General features: G+C 35.6%; 1 protein-coding gene across 6 annotated transcripts in view; it reads right to left on the bottom strand.

Annotated features, from left to right (window-relative positions):
* rasal2 (RAS protein activator like 2) overlaps positions 1 to 25,000 on the bottom strand; it is an 87,534-nt gene that overhangs the window by 17,769 nt on the left and 44,765 nt on the right. For 5 of the 6 annotated variants that reach the window (XM_029453177.1, XM_029453174.1, XM_029453175.1 and 2 more), the window contains 3 exons: positions 9,399 to 9,505; positions 6,270 to 6,382; positions 1,156 to 1,309 (listed from right to left, as the gene is read on the bottom strand). In XM_029453177.1, coding sequence (XP_029309037.1) covers positions 1,156 to 1,309; positions 6,270 to 6,382; positions 9,399 to 9,505 — 374 coding nt within the window. Of the gene's footprint in view, positions 1 to 1,155; positions 1,310 to 6,269; positions 6,383 to 9,398; positions 9,506 to 20,106; positions 20,160 to 25,000 lie in introns of those variants that run through there. The other variant, XM_029453178.1, reaches the window with a different exon arrangement.

Here is a 25,000-nt window from a genome sequence, read left to right as displayed (position 1 = left end):
ATATTATTATATATACTCATAATATAATTATAATACTCATAATATCATTATAATACTCATATATATTATAATACTCATAATATAATTATAATACTCATAATATCATTATAATACTCATAATATATTATAATACTCATAATATTATATAATACTCATAATATATTATAATACTCATAATATTATTATAATACTTAATATTATTATAATACTGATATTATTATTATAATACTCATAATATTATATAATACTCATAATATAAATTATAATACTCATAATATTATTATAATACTCTACTATTATTATAATACTCATATTATTATAATACTCATAATATATTATAATACTCATAATATATTATAATACTCATAATATAATTATAATACTCATAATATAATTATAATACTCATAATATAATTATAATACTCATAATATTATTATTATAATACTCATAATATTATTATAATACTGATATTATTATTATACTCATAATATTATTATAATACTCATAATATTATTATAATACTGATATTATTATTATACTCATAATATTATTATAATACTCATAATATATTATAATACTCATAATGTAATTATAATACTCATAATGTAATTATAATACTCATAATATAATTATAACACTCATAATATAATTATAATACTCATAATATTATTATAATACTAATATTATTATAATACTCATAATATTATTATAATACTCATAATATTATTATAATACTCATAATATTATTATAATACTCATAATATTATTATAATACTTATAATATATTATAATACTCATAATATTATTATAATACTCATAATATTATTATAATACTCATAATACTATTATATATAATATTAGTGCAGCCTCATCTGTATCTGTGCACAGACGGTTTAATCACAATGAAGTCAGACGCAGAACAATAAGAAAAACAGCTGCACAGCATTTAAATGTTGATTTAGAATTTGAATGTTGATGAAGCTACAAGCTCTTCGGTACAGCTCTAGAAAAATCCCCAAACTTATATTTAATGTACTCTGACACATGATCGAACACAGTGAAGAACGCTATGCCCCTCCTCTGAGCATGCTTCTGATCATCAGGATCATGAATGTGTGTAATGATGATAATCTATGAGTTTCCATCGTCCTCACCTCGAAGCAGAAGTCCTGTCCCAGGATGCTGCTGTGCAGCGGTTTGACGAACACGTCCTCCTCCATGCTCAGATCCAGAGCCTCCACCGCGCTGCCCGGGCTCAGCAGAGACTCATGGGAGGTCGACTCCTTCAGCTTGGGGAGCCCGCGAGATCTGGAAGACAAGAGGGAAATGTGAACGTAAATGTGAAGGAATAAAAAAGCTTCAGGTCCTGAGGATGTTTGAGAATTAAAACGACGCTGCCGGGGGCGCCGTTGAGCACCGCTGAGCACGACGCAGGTGTTCAGACACGACGAGCTTCGTCAAACTTCCTGTGACTGTTTGAGCTCCACGGCTGACAGTAGAGCAGTGATACCTACGAACAACAAGCAGCGAGCCAGGTGATGGGAGTTCCCCAGAGCATCCTCCCACCTCGACCCCGCCAGCTCACAGCAGAAGCTCCGCTCGCAGCGGACGCCTCTTCTGGAGCTTCCCTGTGGTCCGGCAGGCGGTAAACAACACAGTCCTGGGACGTGACCAATCGCATCGGGCCTCCGGGAGCGTTTCCATAGCTACCGCCTCTCTCGGAGACAGCGGGCGCTAGGCAGCCGAGCGTGACGCAGCGAGGAGCAAGGCGGGCGTTTAACTACAGACTCTGGGGGGGAGGTTAATGAGAAGAGGTCAACGCAGCAATCGCAGCTTTATCAGCAGGAGAAGAAGAAACCTTTTAGTGGAGTATTTTCAAAATAAAGTAAAAATCAGCGGAAAGAAACAATGATCAATGGAAGACAATACATTTAATAAACAAAAAAAAGTGAATAACAATATTAGTTATTAGAATTAAACAGAAAATGTAATGTAAAAAATATATATATATTCTGCCTCTGAATATACTTCTCAATAAATCTAAATAAAATCAGAAGGGTTATTATGAGGATTTTCTTTTCTTTGCTCTCAGTATTTACAGCTGATGCATTAATCACAGTGTTCATGTAATGTTAACATGTTAACAACATGTTAACAACATGTTAACATGTTGTTAACATGTTGTTAACATGTTGTTAACATGTTAACATGTTGTTAACATGTTAACAACATGTTAACAACATGTTGTTAACATGTTGTTAACATGTTAACATGTTGTTAACATGTTGTTAACAACATGTTAACAACATGTTAACAACATGTTAACAACATGTTAAATAATAATAATAATAATGTTAACATGTTGTTAACAACATGTTAACAACATGTTAACAACATGTTAACAACATGTTAAATAATAATAATAATAATGTTAACATGTTGTTAACAACATGTTAACAACATGTTGTTAACAACATGTTAACATGTTGTTAACATGTTGTTAACATGTTGTTAACAACATGTTAACAACATGTTGTTAACAACATGTTAACAACATGTTAACATTATTATTATTATTATTTAACATGTTGAAACACGCCTCACAGAAGACGACAACTGGAGTTTCTCTGATCCCGAAATGCTGCAGGATAAATAACTGCAGATGTATTTGGACTTCCTTTGAAGACACGATGTTCAAAATACATTTGGACTTTGACTTCAGATATATCTGAAGGATTTTTACTTTTAAACAGATTATTAATATACAAACAATATCCCCTCACTGGAGACAGATCAGCTGATTGTTAGAAACCCCCAAAGACTTTTCAGGAGATCAGTGTGTGTGTGTGTGTGTGTGTGTGTGTGTGTGAGTGTGTATGTGTGTGTGTGTGTGTAATCCTCCTGCTGCGTCAGGAGTTACGTAAACCTGGATTAGTGGGTTGAGATCTGCGACATCAGACTCACTGAGGACATTAAACATGTCAACCAAATCAGACCAAGTACATTTACTTCAGTATTTCTTTTACATATTTTTACTTTTACTTCAGTGAAACGTCGGGCTGCAACTAACGGTAATGTCAGAAAATAGTGAGAATGTGCGTCCCAGTCCACGGTGACTTCACACACACTGCCAGCCTCCTGAGAGGTCAGAGGTCAGCAACACCTCCAGCTGGGTCACAGCTTTACTTTAGTTCATAAACCAGAATAATTAAAGGTTTTAGAGCTGCAATGATTAGTCGACTAGTCGATAGACAGAAAATTTAATTGGAATTATTAAACAATTTTGTTAATTGATGAAACATTGAAGTAATTTTAAATGCTGTTTCAGCCTCTCAAATATGTGTTTCTCTGTTTTTATCCCATTAAAGTGACAAATCAACACATTTAAAGACCTCAGCTTGGACTTTGAAAACTGGGACGGACATGTTCTCTGTTTTCTGAAATCATTTTATTTTTTAGATAAATTGGCTAATTGTTTGTTCTACAAAATGATCCACTCTGAAGCACGTCAAAATCATCTGCTGACAGGTGGCGTTTAAATATTCACTAACTAAAATCAAATTATTTTTAACATTTTATTTTGATGCTTTGGGACTATTGTTTCTTAAAACGTTCATACCAATAAAGCTAGTTTGTAACATTTTCAAGAGATGTAAACTATCCATGAGAATTAAAATGACCAGCTCCCTCACACACACACACACACACACACACACACACACACACACACACACACACACACACACACACACACACACACACACACACACACACACACACAATGGGCAACAGAGAAGCTGATTTATTTTTTAAACTGTCAAGTTATAAGAAATAAAGACACAGCTAGTTTAATCCTACACATTACATTTTGCATTTTTATTTGTTGAACTTGATATTCTTGAAGCCACCGAGAAATACTAAAAACGTTAAAGTAAAAAGTAATGTGTGCAGGTTTAACATGAATCAACTGCTACGTTCTGAATCCAGAAAGACTTTTGAATCATGGTGCATACAATACTAAGCTATTTAAATAATAATCATATGTATCCACTCGTTCATTGTTATGGACAGGAGCCCCAGTGACTTAGCATAAGTTAGCTATATAAATGTATATATATATATAAATAGCTGATAATATGGTGTATTCATGTTACTGTAATGTGTATTTGACATATTTTGGTTTAAAACTGATTTCCAGACATTATCAAACATGATTTGGCAGTCCCCCTGCAGTAACTCAGAGGACCCCCAAAGGGTGACGGGCCCCCTGTTGAAGACCCGAGGTTTACAGGATGTTCCACCTGGTCGACTCCTTTCTCTACATGGATTGTATAAAGGAGATAAATTAAATCCATTAACATTTTTATGAGTTTGAGTTTAAGAGAGTTATATTATATAAGAGAGAATACTGCAACATGCTCGTAGCTTTGTGGAGGCCTGCGCAAATATAAACAACTTTAGAACAGCACATTAAATAAGATGAGCATCAGCTTCACTGTGAGGAGTCCTCACACACACACACACACACACGGTCCTACCTGAACCTCAGAGTTTTGGGTAGTTGAGCTTTCCGAGCTCTCCGGAGGAGAGAAGACGAACCGTCCATCAGGATAGAGCTCAGAGCTGACTGATGAGAGAGAGGCTGTGTGTGTGTGTGTGTGTGTGTGTGTGTGTGTGTGTGTGTGTGTGTGTGTGTGTGTGTGTGTGTGTGTGTGTGTGTGTATAAAGCATTATCCTCCTGCCCAGCTGGCTGACATTCTGTTGAATATAAAGCTGCACTCCCTCTCACTGCATTTATAAACTCCACATGTGCACAGATGTCCATCATTCATGAGAATACTGTTGTTATTATCATGTGATAATAATAATATTATATATACTGCCCTTGTGTTGTACATTATCTCTGCTGTTTATATTTTGTAGATATTGTTAATTGTTAATTTTTTATATTTATGCACCAACCATAAAAATGATCCTGATCGAGGGTAAGAAGTAAGAAGGCCGACTTTAAATGCAGAAATGGAAAAAAACAAAGTTGTGAAATTACGTGTGTCACGGTGGGAAACTGGCTCGACTTTGTTTTTAAAAATCTATAATTATTTGGTAAAGAAACTATATTTTCCTAATTGTTTGTCATAAAATTGGACATTGTTCAGATGATTAACTCATGTTATGAATTGTTTGATGGTGAATGTTAAAAAGAATTCACGGCGGGCCGTAGTTTGGTCACCACAGGCTCATGCTGTAACTGTACTGGGGATGAAGTCACACTCGTGACGTTGTTCCAGTACAACAAGTCGGAAGACTGTAGCTTTGTTAGCTGTTAGCTATACCAGTTTATACAAGAAACAGTATATAATAAAATATTACTCCAGCTTTCACACTGTTAGTGCGAGGGGCAGCCATCTTGGATTTTAAGGCCAGGGTTGGTTCTCCTGACTTTCCATGTCAGAAATCCGACTTCAGGGGACGTTCCAGCTGTAATTTCCGACTGGGAACTCAGAAATTCGGACTTCCCAGTACAGCTGGAACGCCCTATTTAATTGTCTCAGTGTGGCAAAATGATATCCATCATCATCCAGCTCTGATATCGTTGCATCAGCAAGAGTGCGGAGGCTGAGTGCAGGGCTGCACAGGCACTTAACCATAGATCCCATTCTCAGCATGACAACTGCAGCCGTCCAGGATGAGCTCGTGTCGCTGCTCCTCGGGTTTCAAAGTGAGTCTCTGCACGCGTCTTACGGCAGCAGCGCTGCAGTCTGTGCGTCAGGAGGCAGAAGCTGCCATGAAAATGTTTCGGCTCAATAAAGTCAAAGCCGCGTTAAATGTGTCGCTGCAGGTCTGATGAACGCTTTGGAAGAAAGAGAGACACACGGAGAGACGTCTTCATGTAAAGGGCAGCGCGCAAACACACACACACCCCCCCGGTAACGTAATGATGGCTCCTGCGCCTATACCAGTGTTTCCCCTACCATTGTCTTGGAGGGTGCTGCGCCCCCCCTGAAATTCAAGGTGTTTTTTGTTTTATTCACAACTCCCTCTTCACATTGACAGGTGCTCTTTTATTAAATAAACAAAACGCTTATGCTATTGATCTAATTTCTGTGCACCTACAGTCAGAGCGGAGGAAAGGAGACGAGGGAACTAAATAGAATCCGCCACGCACCCCCCCCAAAGCAGTAAACCCAGGGCAATCACTGCTAAACATACAGAGACGTCCCAGAGTGGTCACACACAAAGACACAGACACAGACACACACACACACACCTGTCGGCGTCAGCAGGCCGGAGCGAGGGCAGTCTGAAGCTGGTGTTCCTGTCCAGTTTGGTCTGACTCTTCGTCCTCTTGATGGAGCCTTTGAGACGTTTACTGAAAAAACCCTGAAAGATAAATAAATAAAGCTTAATTCAGAAAATTCTTTATTATTGGAGTAATGGTGGAATTTTAGCGTGCATGTAGTCTGTGTGTGTGTGTGTGTGTGTGTGTGTGTGTGTGTGTCACATGTCTCAGCTGCTCTCTCTCCACCGATCAGATCCTGCGTGACAATAAAAGCCCCATGCAGAGCAGCAGAGGAAGTGAGCGGCCTCATTTCCTGAGATATTAATAACCTCAAACATATCGCCCCCCCCCACAAACTCCCTTCAGGCTCATTGGCTCCCATTAATGGAGCAGGAACGCTTCAAACACGTCCAGAATATCTCCACAAGGTGATCACAGCTACGACTCGTCACCGCTGGATGTGTTTATGATCAGTACCTCTGCACCATCTCCCAGCATGCTCTCTGTCTGTATTTACTGCATGAAGAAACTCTCTGAAGTGTGACTGCATCTAAAAATACTTAGACACACAAAGACTCTGCAAGAAGTTACACTTCTGAGCCTTGTGACACGCTCAAATCAGTGATCTTAATGCTGACGAGGGGTTATTTTTTCCTTCAGCCGTCAACACAATAAAAGAATCAAAATGAAAAACAGCTTCACGTATTACAAACTCACAGAAGTCTGGAGCTGCAAAATGTGACTCAATAATCCATCATTTAGTCCATAAAATGTCTTTAAATAACAGGTGGAGAGTATTCAGATCCTTTACTGAGTAAAAGTAATGTTAAAATACTACATATGATCTCAGCAGATCTCCACATGTGAGAGGTGGAGGTGTTTTAATTTCACTAACAGACTGATGTGTGATTAAAGGCTCTGTAGAGGGTACTGTAGACAGTACTATAGAGGGTACAGTAGAGGGTACTGTAGACTGTACTATAGAGGGTACAGTAGAGGGTACTGTAGACGGTACTATAGAGAATACAGTAGAGGGTACTGTAGACGGTACTATAGAGAATACAGTAGAGGGTACTGTAGACAGTACTATAGAGGGTACAGTAGAGGGTACTGTAGACTGTACTATAGAGGGTACAGTAGAGGGTACTGTAGACGGTACTATAGAGAATACAGTAGAGGGTACTGTAGACGGTACTATAGAGAATACAGTAGAGGGTACTGTAGACAGTACTATAGAGGGTACAGTAGAGGGTACTGTAGACTGTACTATAGAGGGTACAGTAGAGGGTACTGTAGACGGTACTATAGAGGGTACAGTAGAGTATACTATAGAGGGTACTGTAGACAGTACTATAGAGGGTACAGTAGAGGGTACTGTAGACGGTACTATAGAGAGTACAGTAGAGGGTACTGTAGACTGTACTATAGAGGGTACAGTAGAGGGTACTATAGAGGGTACAGTAGAGGGTACAGTAGAGGGTACAGTAGAGGGTACAGTAGAGGGTACTGTAGGGGGTACAGTAGAGGGTACTGTAGACGGTACTATAGAGGGTACTGTAGACAGTACTATAGATGGTACTATAGAGGGTACAGTAGATGGTACTATAGAGGGTACAGTAGAGGGTACTGTAGATGGTACTATAGAGGGTACAGTAGAGGGTACTGTAGACGGTACTACAGACAGTACTGTAGAGGGTACAGTAGAGTGTACTATAGAGGGTTCTGTAGACGGTACTGTAGAGGGTACTATAGACGGTACTATAGAGGGTACAGTAGAGGGTACTATAGAGGGTACTGTAGAGGGTAATATAGAGGGTACAGTAGACAGTACTATAGAGGGTACTGTAAAGGGTACTGTAGATGGTACAGTAGAGGGTACTGTAGACAGTACTATAGAGAGTACAGTAGACGGTACTATAGAGGGTACTGTAGACAGTACTATAGAGAGTACAGTAGAGGGTACAGTAGACGGTACTATAGAGGGTACTGTAGACGGTACAGTAGAGGGTACTGTAGACGGTACTATAGAGGGTACTGTAGACGGTACTATAGAGGGTACAGTAGATGGTACAGTAGAGGGTACTGTAGAGGGTACAGTAGAGAGTACTGTAGACGGTACTATAGAGGGTACAGTAGAGGGTACTGTAGACGATACTATAGAGGGTACAGTAGACGGTACTATAGATGGTACAGTAGAGGGTACTGTAGAGGGTACAGTAGACGGTACAGTAGAGAGTACTGTAGAGGGTACTGTAGAGTTAACTGTAGAGGGTACTGTAGATGGTACAGTAGAGGTAACTGTAGAGGGTACAGTAGAGGGTACTGTAGATGGTACAGTAGAGGGTAGTGTAGACGGTACAGTAGAGGGTACCGTAGATGGTACAGTAGAGGGTACTGTAGATGCTACTGTAGAGGGTACAGTAGAGGGTACTGTAGATGGTACTGTAGAGGGTACAGTAGATGGTACTGTAGAGGGTACCGTAGATGGTACTGTAGAGGGTACTGTAGATGCTACTGTAGAGGGTACAGTAGAGGGTACTGTAGATGGTACTGTAGAGGGTACAGTAGACGGTACAGTAGAGGGTACCGTAGATGGTACAGTAGAGGGTACCGTAGATGGTACAGTAGAGGGTACTGTAGATGGTACTGTAGAGGGTACAGTAGAGGGTACTGTAGATGGTACTGTAGAGGGTACTGTAGAGAGTACAGTAGATGGTACTGTAGAGGGTACAGTAGAGGGTACCGTAGATGGTACAGTAGAGGGTACTGTAGAGGGTACAGTAGAGGGTACTGTAGATGGTACAGTAGAGGGTACAGTAGAGGGTACTGTGGGGGGAGCCCCGACAGCTCTCGCACCGGCACTCCGAAACCCGCAACGGAACCCCGCGCGCCCTGAAATTCAAGTTTTTTGTTTTCTTCCTGCCTTGCTCGTTCACATTCCCTCCTCCTGCACACACCTTCAGAGCGGAGGAAAGGGGAGGAGTGAACTATGCACTAGCACCCCCCCCCACCCCTGGCTTGGTCTTTGGTGTGCCTTGGCCACAGAAAGGTTGAAAACCACTGCTGTAGATGGTTCATTAGATATTACTGTAGAGAGTACTGTACATTGAAACTCACCGGCACTTTAAAAGGAGACGAGTTCGGAGTGTCCACAGCGACGCTCTTCTCTGAACTCCCCAGACCGGAGATACTCCTCCTCCTCGGAGAACGCTCCGAAGACACTTCTGCAGAGACAGAAAGAGACACAGTGTTAGGTGAAAGCCGAGTGTCTTCCTCCTCTCTGTAATCATCAGCAGCCTGAGCTGTCAGAGCGAAGCAGGCGGATGGAGGACGAGGGGACATTCACACACGGTGGAGGAGGTTTAATGGCTCCTGCACCTTCAGCAGGTGGACAAATCAAGCGCAACCAGTTCTTTACTCGTCCAATCCTCGTGTTTTAAAAAGACGCCAAAAACATCAGCACATGATGTCTTTCTCGTCTGTAGAGGATCTGAATCCACTCACAAGTTTCATTCTGGACTTTGAATGTGAGAAATATATTTAGGCGGCGGCATCTTTGTGGGTGTAAACATTCTGAACACGATGAAATGATTACGTGCCGGCTGTTTTTACTGAGTTTGGAAATCTAGTTTCTCATCGTGCACCTGCAACATGGAAACAAGCAGAACGAAGTCAAGCTGAACGTTTTTATCCTTGGAATGTTTTTAAATGTTTCTTCTTCTGGTTGATTCATTTGCCTTAGTTTATTTGTATTTTTTATTATTTAGTTTCTTGGTGCCCAACTCTAACTTTTAACTGTGCTGTATTGTAATAAAGGTCTCTACCTCATTAACATATATGTGCTATATCGCCAATTATGTGCAATTTCATTTCCTGTAATATTATACATCGTTCAGTGCGTCTACTTTACTTTGCTCTTTTGTTTTTAACCTTTCACTTCTTATTATGATAATACTTATGATCCCTGTGGGACTAATAAATGATTCTTTTATCACATCTATCTCAATGAATTTACGAGTCAAAATAAAGTTTTAATGAATGTTTCAAAGAGCTGACGGCTGAGGTGTTTGCTTTATTGGACACATTGAATTAAAAGTATTTCTCTATTCTGTACAAAGAAGCAGCTGAAGGCAACTTTGACTGGAAATCTTTTAAACAAATAAAAGTGGAAGCAACACCTTTAATTGAACATGTTATTTGTTGGAACAAGCTTGATGTATTTTAGGTATTTAAATTAAATCAATTAGTTGTCAACAATTAAATTAATCGGCAACTATTTTGATAATCGGTTTAAGTCATTTCCTCTGATTCCAGCTTCTTAAATGTGAATATTTTCTGGTTTCTTTCGTCCTCTACGACAGTAAACTGAATATCTTTGAGTTGAGGACATTTGAGGACGTCAGCCTGGGCTTTGGGAAACACTGATCGACATTGTTCACAGGTTTCTTTTTACATTTTATAGACAAAACAACAAATCAATTATCAATTAACAATCGATTATTTTCGAGATTGAGCAATAATGAAAATAATCCTGGGTTGCAGCACTAATTTTTTCTGTTTGTGTAGGTTTGATTAAGAAAAACAAACATGTCGAACACTATAAGAGAATTCCACCTGAATGTGCTGCTACACTTCATCTGGTACTGCCACACGGGCAGAATATGCAACTGTGCTCGAGTATACACTGGTTTACAGACATTAGTTATGAGACAAATACAAATAAGTTGTGTTCACTTATTGTCCTGTAAGTGACTAAAGATACGTTTGCAGAGTCAAAGCTAACATTAGCCGTGTTTCCATAAACGTTAGCGAAGCAGGACGGAAACGGCTAAATACAAAAAGACTTCTTCAATTGTGTAAAAAGAGTGTTTGCTGACTTGAGGTGGTTTTTGTTGGAACACATTCGCAGCATAAGTTTTGACACCGCAAACATTTAAGTCACATGATTGATGTCTCCCCGGATATAACGCTCGGAAACACGGCTGCTGTCATCCATTAAAATATTCTTGACGTTAAACTCCTAGTCTGACTTTAGTGAGCCAAATACTGGGCAGCTCCAGACTAACGGCCGGGACGATACAAAATGTGTTTGGGACACACACTATTCTTTCCTGATGATGTTACATAGTGAACAACAAATCTGTGTTGAAATCTGCAGGAGAGCTAGCTAACGTTAGCAGTTAGCTGTTAGCAGCCGCTGGGCAGCACGGTCCTGCTTGGTGAAATAAGGGAGCTAACAGCTAACGCTAACGGAGGTCGCATTGACTTTAGTTATGATGCATTCAGGCTCTATTCAGTAAAAATGAGTATTGGTTGAAGATAAATTATAACGTTATCATGATGGGTTCAAACGTAATCATGTAAAATGTAGTTTTTGGCAGGAAACGTAAATACAGTTCTTACAGCAATATAAAATAGATATCAGATGAATTATGAGCAGTTTAACTTCCTGTGTATGTGGGAGAACATGGAGCTATTGTTTTGTTTTTACAGTGGTATCAGCTACTACATTTCTGGTATTGTAAGATTGAAAAGTGATGAATTCATATTTCATGGAAGCATCTGAGCAGTCACAGCCTCCTGCAGCGCATTCCTTCATTATCTCCCAACAAAAGGCCCCAAAAATACATTAAAGAGCCAAACTACTGCATTGGGATCAGATACTTCAGTACAAAGCTGAGGAGCGGCAGTGTTTCTGTGCTGCTCTGCTTATTTCTGCTTACGTCCGTCTGTCTGAGTGGGAGGTTACAGAGAAGTGTGTCAAGGACAGTAGGACACGTCTGCCCTGCAAAACAAGTGCCCTCGAGCAAATCTGCAGAGTCCCACCAGCTCAATTAATATGATCATAAGAGTGACAAAAATACAACGTTTATCCTTCCTTATGCGTGACTCACTAATCACAATCACTAAGAAGCTGTGATCGGACCTCTTTAACGTTTGTATCTTTAGAAGTTGGTAGAAAAGCTTTTATGTTTCGGGCTCCTGATTGGAATAAGAAACATCTAAATATCTATAAACACTTTCATCACTGCTCCTCTGTATTTACAGCTGGTCATTTCACTGACCTCATGTTTTCTCTCTCCAAGTGATTTGTTTGTTTGTAACATTGCGTCTTGTAATGGGGTTTATAACTAGTGCAAGTCTTAAATAGTCCTGGTTCCAGTCAGCCCGTCCTCAGAGCTGGCTCACGTCCAGGTTAATTGATTTTGTAACGCTAAATTTAGACCCTCTTACTTCCCCTCCAGCTCCCTCAACAGCCATGTTGTCTGAGGTCGTCTCTCTGGAGGCCTGAGCAGCTCCTGAATCACCTCCGAGTCCGTTAACATGCGGCAGAGACGTTCCTGCCGGCGCCGTGCGCGGCAGACAGGAAGCTCAGAATCACTACGACAGCAGTCAGACACGTCAGGAGAAGAATCTCTAGAGGTCCTGCTTTCACCATTTAAATCTAAAGCTGCTGATATACTCAACGATATTACACCTCTCACTGCGGACATTTGAGTTTTAATTAATGAATGAATTCAGGTCCATGTTATTGAATATGGCAAAGGTGATTATTTTATTTTATTTAGTCAGAGTACGTCAGCTGCTATAATCAGTGTGTAACACACACACACACACACACACACACACACACACACACACACACACACACACACACACACACACACACACAGCAGAATTTACACACTCGACTCTGCCGATCCTCTAAAGAAGAAGATCATAAAACAGAAAAAGAAAGCTCCGGCTTAATTTACAAATCCGCAAACTAAAACAAAAGTCGAGAAATCTTGAAAGTAAATGGCGTTCCACTAAACTGGAAGAATCTCGTTTAGTCTGGTTAGATCATCTTAAAACGTATAAGAAGGCTCTCCGTAATGCAGAGCAGCTTATTACTCTTCATTAACAGAAGAACATAAGAACAACCCCAGGTTTCTGTTCAGCACTGAGGCTGACAGAGAGCCACAGCTCTACAGAGCCTTCTGTTCCTATATCTCTCAGTAGTGACGACTTCATGAGCTTCTTTAACCATAACATTATAATTATTAGAGACTAAATTAATCTCCTCCTGACCTCAATCAGTAACGACTTAACTTCAACCTCCAGAACCTTAAAAACATCTGTAACTCCTGAAATATATCTAGACTGTTTTACTCCAATCAACCTTAACCAACTAACTTCAACAATCTCATCGTCTAAGCATCAACCTGTCTTTTAGACCCGATTCCAACTAAACTGTTTAAAGAAGTTTTACCCTTAATTAACACCTCGTTATTAAATATGATCAACCTGTCTCTATTATCTGGCTACGTACCAATCCTTTAAAGTAGCTGTAATAAAACCACTTCTTAAAAAGCCTGGTCTTGATCCAGAGGTTTTAGCCAACTATAGGCCGATATCTAACCTTCCCTTTCTCGCTAAGATCCTCGAGAAAGCAGTCGCAAAACAGTTGTGTGACTTTTTACATAATAATAGTTTATTTGAGGTTTTTCAATCTGGATTTAGAGTTCATCATAGCACAGAGACGGCACTGGTGAAAGTTACCAATGACCTTCTATTGGCATCAGACAAAGGACTTGTCTCTGTTCTTGTCTTGTTAGACCTCAGTGCTGCTTTCCGACACTGTTGATCAGGACATTCTACTACAGAGACTGGAACATTGTGTTGGCATAAAAGGAACCGCACTAAGCTGGTTCAAGTCCTATTTATCTGAGCGATCTCAATTTGTACTTGTTAACGATAAATCCTCCATGACAGCCAAAGTCAGTCTTGGAGTTCCGCAGGGTTCTGTACTTGGACCGATTCTATTCACCTTATATATGCTTCCTTTGGGCAAAATTATAAGGAACCACTCTATAAACTTTCATTGTTATGCGGATGATACCCAATTATATCTATCAATTAAACCAGATGAAACCAATCAATTGGCTAAACTTCAAGCCTTAAGGACATCAAAACTTGGATGTCTAGCAACTTTTTGATGTTAAACACAGACAAAACTGAAGTTATTATACTTGGCCCTAAACGCCTCCGAAACGCATTTTCTATGACATAGAAGCTCTGGATGGCATTAACTTGGCCTCCAGCACCACTGTAAGGAATCTTGGCGTCATCTTTGATCAGGATCTGTCGTTTAACTCCCACATAAAACAAATCTCAAGGACTGCCTTCTTTCATCTACGTAACATTGCAAAAATAAGACACATCCTCAAAATGATGCAGAAAAACTAGTCCATGCATTTGTTACTTCAAGGCTGGATTACTGCAACTCATTGTTATCAGGTTGTCCCAAAAAGTCGCTTAAGACTCTTCAGTTGATCCAAAATGCAGCGGCACGTGTATTGACAAGAACAAGGAAACGGGATCATATTACTCCTGTATTAGCTGCTCTGCACTGACTCCCAGTAAAATACAGAATGGAATTCAAAATCCTTCTCCTGACTTACAAATCAATTAATGGTCAGGCTCCAGCATATCTTAAAGATCTCATAGTACCTTATAAACCAACTAGAGCATTACGCTCCCAGACTGCAGGGTTACTTGTGGTTCCTAGAGTCTCTAAGAGTACAATGGGAGCCAGAGCCTTCAGCTATCAAGCTCCTCTCCAGTGGAACCAGCTTCCAGTTTGTGTTCGGGAGGCAGACACACTCTCCACATTTAAGAGTAGGCTAAAGACTTTCCTTTTTGATAAAGCTTATAGTTAGGGCTGGCTCAGGTTTGCCTTGGATTAGCCCCTAGTTATGCTGCTATAGGCTTAGACTGCCGGGGGACACCTCCCTGCTTTCTTCCTTCTCTTCCTCTCTCCTCCCCTCCCTCTCTTCTTCTCCCTCTCTATCTGTATGCATTATGTAAATGTCTGTTACTAACTCACCATCCGGGGCATCATCCCCGGAGTGTCTGTCTCTCATGTGGCAGGTTGCCACTGATAAAGTTTACGTCAGGATCATGAATCGTGACAGCGCCTGCTGCCCTGGTCCTGCTGGACACCGGGAAGCCTTATTGACATTTTCCTGGATTCATCCAAACTTTCTCTTTTCCAACACAACATAATTTCTGTCAAATGTTGTATTTGTACTATGTTGTTTATCCTGTACACACGACATCTATTGCACGTCTGTCCGTCCTGGGAGAGGGATCCCTCCTCAGTCTCTCCCTGAGGTTTATAACATTTTCCCCCCTTTAATTATGGGGTTTCTTTTAGGAAGTTTTTCCTTGTGCGATGCGAGGGTCTAAGGACAGAGGGTCTAAGGACAGAGGGTGTCGTAACCTGTACAGTCTGTAAACACTGAGACAAATGTATAATTTGTGATATTGGGCTATACAAATAAATTTGATTTGATTTGAAGAATTTGATTGAATGTGTTTAATGTGTTTAATGTATTTAATGTGTTTAAATGTATTTAATGTGTTTAAATGTATTTAATGTGTTTAAATGTATTTAATGTATTTAATGTGTTTAAATGTATTTAATGTATTTAATGTGTTTAAATGTATTTAATGTGTTTAAATGTATTTAATGTGTTTACATTTATTTAATGTGTTTAAATGTATTTAATGTGTTTAAATGTATTTAATGTGTTTAAATGTATTTAATGTGTTTAATGTCTTTAAATGTATTTAATGTGTTTAATGTATTTAATGTGTTTAATGTCTTTAAATGTATTTAACGTGTTTAATGTGTTTAATGTATTTAATGTATTTAATGTATTTAATGTATTTAATGTATTTAATGTATTTAATGTATTTAATGTGTTAATGTATTTAATGTATTTAATGTGTTTAAATGTATTTAATGTGTTTAAATGTATTTAATGTATTTAATGTGTTTAAATGTATTTAATGTATTTAATGTGTTTAAATGTATTTAATGTGTTTAAATGTATTTAATGTGTTTACATTTATTTAATGTGTTTAAATGTATTTAATGTGTTTAAATGTATTTAATGTGTTTAAATGTATTTAATGTGTTTAATGTCTTTAAATGTATTTAATGTGTTTAATGTATTTAATGTGTTTAATGTCTTTAAATGTATTTAACGTGTTTAATGTGTTTAATGTATTTAAATGTATTTAATGTATTTAATGTGTTTAAATGTATTTAATGTATTTAATGTGTTTAAATGTATTTAATGTGTTTAAATGTATTTAATGTATTTAATGTGTTTAAATGTATTTAATGTATTTAATGTGTTTAATGTGTTTAAATGTATTTAATGTGTTTAATGTATTTAATGTGTTTCAATGTATTTAATGTGTTTAAATGTATTTAATGTGTTTAATGTCTTTAATGTATTTAATGTGTTTAAATGTATTTAATGTGTTTTAAATGTATTTAATGTGTTTAAATGTATTTAATGTGTTTAATGTCTTTAAATGTATTTAATGTGTTTAATGTATTTAATGTGTTTAATGTCTTTAAATGTATTTAACGTGTTTAATGTGTTTAATGTATTTAATGTATTTAAATGTATTTAATGTATTTAATGTGTTTAAATGTATTTAATGTATTTAATGTGTTTAAATGTATTTAATGTGTTTAAATGTATTTAATGTATTTAATGTGTTTAAATGTATTTAATGTATTTAATGTGTTTAATGTGTTTAAATGTATTTAATGTGTTTAATGTATTTAATGTGTTTAAATGTATTTAATGTGTTTAAATGTATTTAATGTGTTTAAATGTATTTAATGTGTTTCAATGTATTTAATGTGTTTAAATGTATTAAATGTGTTTAAATGTATTTAATGTGTTTAATGTCTTTAAATGTATTTAATGTGTTTAATGTATTTAATGTATTTAATGTGTTTAATGTATTTAATGTATTTAATGTATTTAATGTGTTTAATGTATTTAATGTGTTTAAATGTATTTAATGTGTTTAAATGTATTTAATGTATTTAAATGTATTTAATGTGTTTCAATGTATTTAATGTGTTTCAATGTATTTAATGTGTTTCAATGTATTTAATGTGTTTAATGTCTTTAAATGTATTTAATGTGTTTAAATGTATTTAATGTGTTTAAATGTATTTAATGTGTTTAAATGTTTTTAATGTCTTTAAATGTATTTAATGTGTTTAAATGTTTTTAATGTGTTTAATGTGTTTAAATGTATTTAATGTGTTTAAATGTTTTTAATGTGTTTAAATGTATTTAATGTGTTTAAATGTATTTTATGTATTTAAATGTATTTAAATGTATTTTATGTATTTTAATGTATTTAATGTGTTTAAATGTGTTTAAATGTATTTAAATGTATTTTATGTATTTTAATGTTTTTAATGTGTTTAAATGTATTTAAATGTATTTAAATGTATTTAAATGTATTTAATGTGTTTAAATGTATTTAAATGTATTTAATGTGTTTAAATGTATTTAAATGTATTTAATGTGTTTAAATGTATTTAAATGTATTTAATGTGTTTAAATGTATTTAATGTGTTTAAATGTATTTTATGTATTTAAATGTATTTAATGTGTTTAAATGTATTTTATGTATTTAAATGTATTTAATGTGTTTAAATGTATTTAAATGTATTTAATGTGTTTAAATGTATTTAAATGTATTTAATGTGTTTAAATGTATTCAATGTGTTTAAATGTATTTAATGTGTTTAAATGTATTTAAATGTATTTAATGTGTTTAAATGTATTTTATGTATTTAAATGTATTTAATGTGTTTAAATGTATTTAAATGTATTTAATGTGTTTAATGTCTTAATGTTCTGTCAGAGGAAAGCAGCACATCTCCAGATTTAAGAGGCTGAAAGCTTCTTTATCTGATTTTTGCGTTAACAAATAACGATTCATCGCTTATCAAAAATATAAATCTAATACAATGCATTAAAATCAATGTTTAGTTTTTTATCTTTCTGTGTATGAAGCGTGTTAGAGATCTCTGAAAGCATTGTGCAAGTGTGATATAATATTATGACTTAGTAAACAACAGATTCAAAGGGTTAACATTCTGCAACACTAATGTTTAGTGGTTATGATCAGGACTGACGTTGGTTTAAATGTTTAACTCAGTTCAAATGGAAGATAATATTAATATATAGTATTTCTCTGGCAGTGAAGAGTTAAAGCGGAGGCTCGCCCTCTTTGAGCAGGATTACTTTATCTGGTGTCTTGATTAGTTAGAGTTGGATTTATATATATACACAAGACAGAATATGTATTATATATGACGCATAAACAAACAGCTGAGACGTATTTCTCTGTTAGTTACAGGAAGTAGACGTGTGAACCTCAAAACACCTGCACAAATCAACACTGTTTACTAAAGCGTTATTAATATCTCAGGGATATAATATAAAAAGATGTTGCCCGTCAGTTTTATTTCTCACAAATTAAAGATATTAACTGTCCACAAAACAACGTCTAAAGTGTGATTTAATGCTCGACACTTCGATCAGAACCCAGATGGGGCCCCCCCAGAATAAACGTCTGTAAATGAGCTTTAGCTAATGTCAGCTGGGACTTTTCAGTCCAACCTTAACTAGCCCGAGTGCAAAGCTAAATGTACGAATTCGACGCCATAATATTACGAATATAGAAACTGATATCAAATATCACTCGAGCTGAAGATAGTCCCCAGACAAACGAAGATGTCCGTCTTCAGTGGGAACCAATGTGCGAGCAGCTGACAGGAAGTGAGACGGTATTTAGAGACGCACTAACGTGTTGTCGGTCTGAACGTGAGATTTGTTGATGGAATAAATAAAAAGTTTTGTTTTATGTAAATCGTCCTGAAGAAGTTGATTTAGCCAGAAAGTAAAACAAACCAGGAAACGAATATGAAGTTTTAATCTCATCGGTCCTGAACCAGCGATCCAGAAAGATATCAGATACTGACAGACTGTGTTTTATGTTCCAGTCGAGCCAGGAATTCAATTCTAACATTTAACAAGTAACAATAATAAATTGAACATGTCTTCAAAGAAGAAGTTTAATTAATAAACACTTATCTATCTTCTTATAAGTGTGTCATTATAAACCATTTATTCTTACACACTGCCTTTAAACTAAAGATCATTCTCTACATTAATGCTTTGTTGTCTTTAAATGTTTTGTCACTTTAATATAAAACAGAAAAGCAGCAGATCTCCAGGTTTGAGGCTGAAACACACTTTAAAGACGTTTCTGCAGGAATAGTTGGAGATTATTGGACTAATGGAAGCAGCTCCAGCTGTAATAATATAAAGTGAGGGATTATAGCATTAAGAACCTTCGGACAGCAACATCATGTTTAAATAGTGCTTTTAAATGCTAATTAAAGGGGTTAAAGTTCAGTGTTACCAGAAAGCCTGCAGGTCGTGAATCAACTGAAGTTCATCAGCAGGTAAATCACAGATTATGGTTCTTTATAATCCAACGCTGGCAGAGCAGCATCATCACCAACATCAACACTTGAGACATGAAATCAGCCGCGTGTGGAGTTCACATGATGATGAAATGATATGAAGACACAACAGAGAAAACATTCAGCTCACCCACTGTAACGGAGCCACAGTGAACGCAGCATGCAGCAGCTTTTTGTTTTAGTGCTGGATCAAGTTCCAGCTGCAGAGTGCACACGCTGCACGGAGCATGCAGCGCTGCAAAGGGAAGCCGGGGGACAAACTTTCATGCACGACCCCCGGCTAACCCAACGAAATACGACGGGGAAGAGGAAGCGATGATGGTCCAAATTAAAACAAACGCGGCGGGACATCATCGCTTTTCTTCTTCAAAGTTGAGGCAACATGCCGCAGGAAGCCAGGTATGACAAAGTCGGTCACATGACACGGACAGAAACACAGAGAGAGGGAGGGAGAGACGGTACCTCGGTCACAGCTGTTCCCCATCATCTGAGGAGAGGACACACACAGTCAGAGGGGATTGGCTCAAGCAGCCGCCACCTGTCAGCCAATGAGGTTAAGCTGCAATCGTCCGTCTTCGTCCCATGCACATCCTCGACTTGCCCCCCCCCCCCCTCCTCCACCTCGACCTGCCTCTCCCTCAGCATCGCATCCTCCTTCCTTCCTCTCCCATCTCTCTCCCTCCACTCAGCAGTAATTCTAACCCTCTCAGAGCGCCGAGGTTTTACCGCATTTATTCAATCAATCCCTGACTGCACTGTTCTGCTTTCTCTCGTCTCCCTCTCTGCAGACGCTCCTCTCTCCCCCCTCTCTCTCTCCCCCCTCGCTCCCTCTCTGCAGCAGCTCAGTTACAGCCTCGCTCTCTCTTCTTCTTCTTCTTTTCTTCCTCCGGAGCTACATGTATCTGCGCTCAGAGGATAATTACTAAATAAGTTTCTCCCGCAGCCGACTGATGTGGGACACAACTCTGGGGGCTTCTGCTATTAACTGTGTGTGTGTGTGTGTGTGTGTGTGTGTGTGTGTGTGTGTGTGTGTGTGTGTGTGTGTGTGTGTGTGTGGCCAAATCCCAAACTGTGCTGCAACTACAAATGATTTTGACAAAAACAGAAAAAGGTATTTCGAGCACTGGAGTAGTTTGTTCTACGGCTGCACGATGAATCGAATATTATTAATTATATATGAATATTAACTTCCATCACGAGTTTGGCTTCCCTCAATTAAATGGAAATGGTTGACGTTTAAAATGTTGCACTCATTATAAATTCTTCCCAAACTCACAGCCACCAGGGGGCGCTGCAGTCCAGAGAGGAAGAGAGATGGAAGTCTTGACGCAAAGGTTTGTAGTGAATGTATCTCAGCGTGGAGGGAAAGCAGTTTATTTAAACGTGACAGTGAAGGTGCAAAAACACATTTGGACCTTTAAATCCATGAAGAATCGTTTGAGATAATCGTGCAGCTTCAGCTTCCTTGGAATCTGAAATATTACGTGTTGATCTTCCCAGCTCTATTTTAGGAGCAGAAAAACAAGAAGCTTCTTGTCGCCGGTTTGAACAACAGAAACGTCAGAAGAGTAAACACGGCTGTGGAGAAAGTACTCAGATCCTGTAAAGATCCTGCATTTACTTACTTTAGTCAAAGTATTGAAGTAGAAACAGCTTTAAACGTAGTTAAAGTAGTAAAAGCACCGATTGCAGAAAGTAAAGATAATTGAAAAGAAAAGCAACAAATCTTCACATTTGAGAAGCTGAAACTATGAAATGACTTTTATTTATTTTATCAACACTAATTGATGCAGATTTCCTTAAATCTCAATGTTGGAGAGTTTACATCCAAACATCATATTTACACAATGTTTATGATGACAGAGAATGTAGTGCAGTACAAAGTGTCTGGAGGAGAAGTATAAAGTAGCACAAGGAAAATACTCCAGTAAAGTACCTGTAATGTGTACTTTAGTACAGGACTTGGTTACTGTCCACCACTGGTTGTTACCTGCTGACACATTAAAGGTGTGTTCTTTAACAGCTCCATACCACAAACATCAGACGTTAATAAACGGGTTATTTCTGAGTATGAGACTCCACCTGTCTGACTGTGACCTTTGACCCCGGCCACAGTGACCCGTCCTGAGCGTGAGGCTGTGATGTCACCAGACAGCAGCGGTAGGAATGTCTGGAGGCACACCTCACACACCTCACACACCTCACACACCTGACACACCTGAGATAATCTGCAGCTCAAAGAAGCCTTTGTCTCAGACTGTCTGCTGCACCGGCAGAGTTCTGCTGCCGGAGAGCCTGAAGGCACCGCGCGCTGTTTGGACTACTAGTTAAAAACGACATCATGCAGCGGAAACTGTTTTGGTAATTGTTGAATGATTTCAATCCTTTTATCAAGATAAAACCTCTTTTCTCTTTTTGAACTCTTTATAAATGACTTCAGCTGCTCCACAAACACATGAAGCTCATTATTAACAGGCAGTTATGAGAAGATTAAATCATGTCTTACACACCACTCACAGGATCACTTCAATATTCTCACACGCAGCTCACAGTCCGGCTGTGAGCAACATCTGCGTTACAATAAGCAGCAGAGAAGAGGGCAAACATAAAAAAATAAAAACTATGCATCACATTAATGTTCAAACTGGAAACATCTTTTTATTTGTATTTATTTATTATCTTTATGTGTAATATCCAGGGCTGAACAATCCACCAAGATTTAGATCAAAATTATATTATTTATAGTTATATTTATTATTGTTATATTTATTATTGTAGTTATATTTATTATAGTAGTTATATTTATTATAGTTATATGTATTATAGTGGTTATATTTATTATAGTTATTATATTTATATTTATTATAGTTGTTATATTTATTATAGTAGTTATATTTATTATATTTATATTTATTATAGTTATTATATTTATATTTATTATAGTAGTTATATTTATTATAGTTATATTTATTATAGTTGTTGTATTTATTATAGTTGTTATATTTATTATAGTTATATTTATTATAGTTGTTGTATTTATTATAGTTATATTTATTATAGTTATATTTATTATTGTTATATTTATTATAGTTGTTATATTTATTATAGTTGTATTTATTATAGTTGTATTTATTATATTTATTGTAGTTGTTATATTTATTATAGTTGTTATATTTATTATAGTTGTTATATTTATTATAGTTATATTTATTATTGTTACATTTATTATAGTTATATTTATTGTAGTTGTTATATTTATTATAGTTGTTATATTTATTATAGTTATATTTATTATTGTTATATTTATTATAGTTATTATAGTTATATTTATTATATTTATTGTAGTTATATTTATTGTAGTTATATTTATTATTGTTATATTTATTATAGTTGTTATATTTATTAGTTATATTTATTATAGTTGTTATATTTATTATAGTTGTTATATTTATTATAGTTGTTATATTTATTAGTTATATTTATTATAGTTGTTATATTTATTATAGTTGTTATATTTATTATTGTTATATTTATTATAGTTGTTATATTTATTAGTTATATTTATTATAGTTGTTATATTTATTAGTTATATTTATTATAGTTGTTATATTTATTAGTTATATTTATTATAGTTGTTATATTTATTATTGTTATATTTATTATAGTTGTTATATTTATTAGTTATATTTATTATAGTTGTTATATTTATTAGTTATATTTATTATAGTTATATTTATTATAGTTATATTTATTATAGTTGTTATATTTATTATAGTTATATTTATTATAGTTATTATAGTTGTTATATTTATTATAGTTGTTATATTTATTATAGTTATTATATTGTTATATTTATTATAGTTATTATATTTATTATAGTTATATTTATTATAGTAGTTATATTTATTATAGTTATTATATTTGTTATATTTATTATAGTTATTATATTTATTATAGTTATATTTATTATAGTAGTTATATTTATTATAGTTATATTTATTATAATGGTTATATTTATTATATTTATATTTATTATAGTTATTATAGTTATTATATTTATTATAGTTGTTATATTTATTATAGTTATTATAATAGTTATTATATTTATTATAGTTATTATATTTATTATAGTTATATTTATTATAGTTATTATATTTATTATAGTTGTTATATTTATTATAGTTATTATATTTATTATAGTTGTTATATTTATTATAGGACGAGTGCAACATCCAGATCAGTATTTGTTAAAGGCAAAAGATTTGTCAAAAATATAATTTATATAATTATTAATATATCTTTCAATGAAAATAAGAATACCAATGATTAAATAATTCCTTCTAATGTTGGGAATCATAGCAGTCGAAAAGAATCACAATTAGTTTTCAAGTCGTTGAGTGCTGCTCACATCTATAAAGCACTTATATAAATATATCTATAAAGTTATCATATATAAATATATAATAACCTTTTCTGGTTATATATATATATCTATAATAATTATATATAAATATATAATAACCTCCTTGAGTGCACAGGACAGAGGGGACGTCAGAGTCATATACATTTGATTTTGTGTATTAGTGCAAAACATAAACACGGGGAGAGAAATTAAAATGGAAAATGAGAGCAAATATTGAAATATTATAAAAAATGTTTACAAGAAACATAAGAATAGAATAAAATTTGAAATTAAACAAATGTAGAGTATATGTGAATTAAAACTGGAAGAGTTTGTAGTGAACAGAAACACACTTAATAATAAGTATGATTTATTCACAATGGATGTTTTGTATAATTATTGTCATTGAGTACATTGTGTTTCATTGTGTTGTTGTTGTCGTGTGTGCTGTGCTGGATTTAAATCTTGTGCCAGAAAATGTTCAATAAATGTAAATGAAAAAGTGTGAACCTGAAGACGCACACAAGCCGTCAGTGTGTTGTGTTGTTAACGGCCCCCTCCTCGTCACACACAGATCCACTTTAACAACAAATATTCAAAGAATGTCTCTTCGTATAATATACCAGTTCTGTGTCAGCCGCCGCCTCCTCGCTCGCGTCACATTCTTCTGAAGCCACGAATATTATATTATCATAACATTAATCTGCTCACATGTATTATTGTCAGTCATATTTATGTATGTAGACATCAAGTATATGTTTATATTATTATAATATTGGATATTTTTAAGTATGCATAAATAATGTTTTTATATATAAAAGTGTTATTCAGACATTTTTCACTATTTTATGAGATTTTATAAACCAAACTGTTAATCTAGAAAGTTAATGTATTTAATAATAAAATAATCGTTAGTAGCAGTCCTAGTTTACAAGGGTGGGGTGGAAATGCATG

The sequence above is a fragment of the Cottoperca gobio genome, chromosome 17 (genome assembly GCF_900634415.1).
Source record: "Cottoperca gobio chromosome 17, fCotGob3.1, whole genome shotgun sequence".
NCBI lineage: Eukaryota > Metazoa > Chordata > Actinopteri > Perciformes > Bovichtidae > Cottoperca > Cottoperca gobio.
Note: the sequence above shows the minus strand (reverse complement) of the source record. Positions and strands in the feature narration are given on the sequence as shown.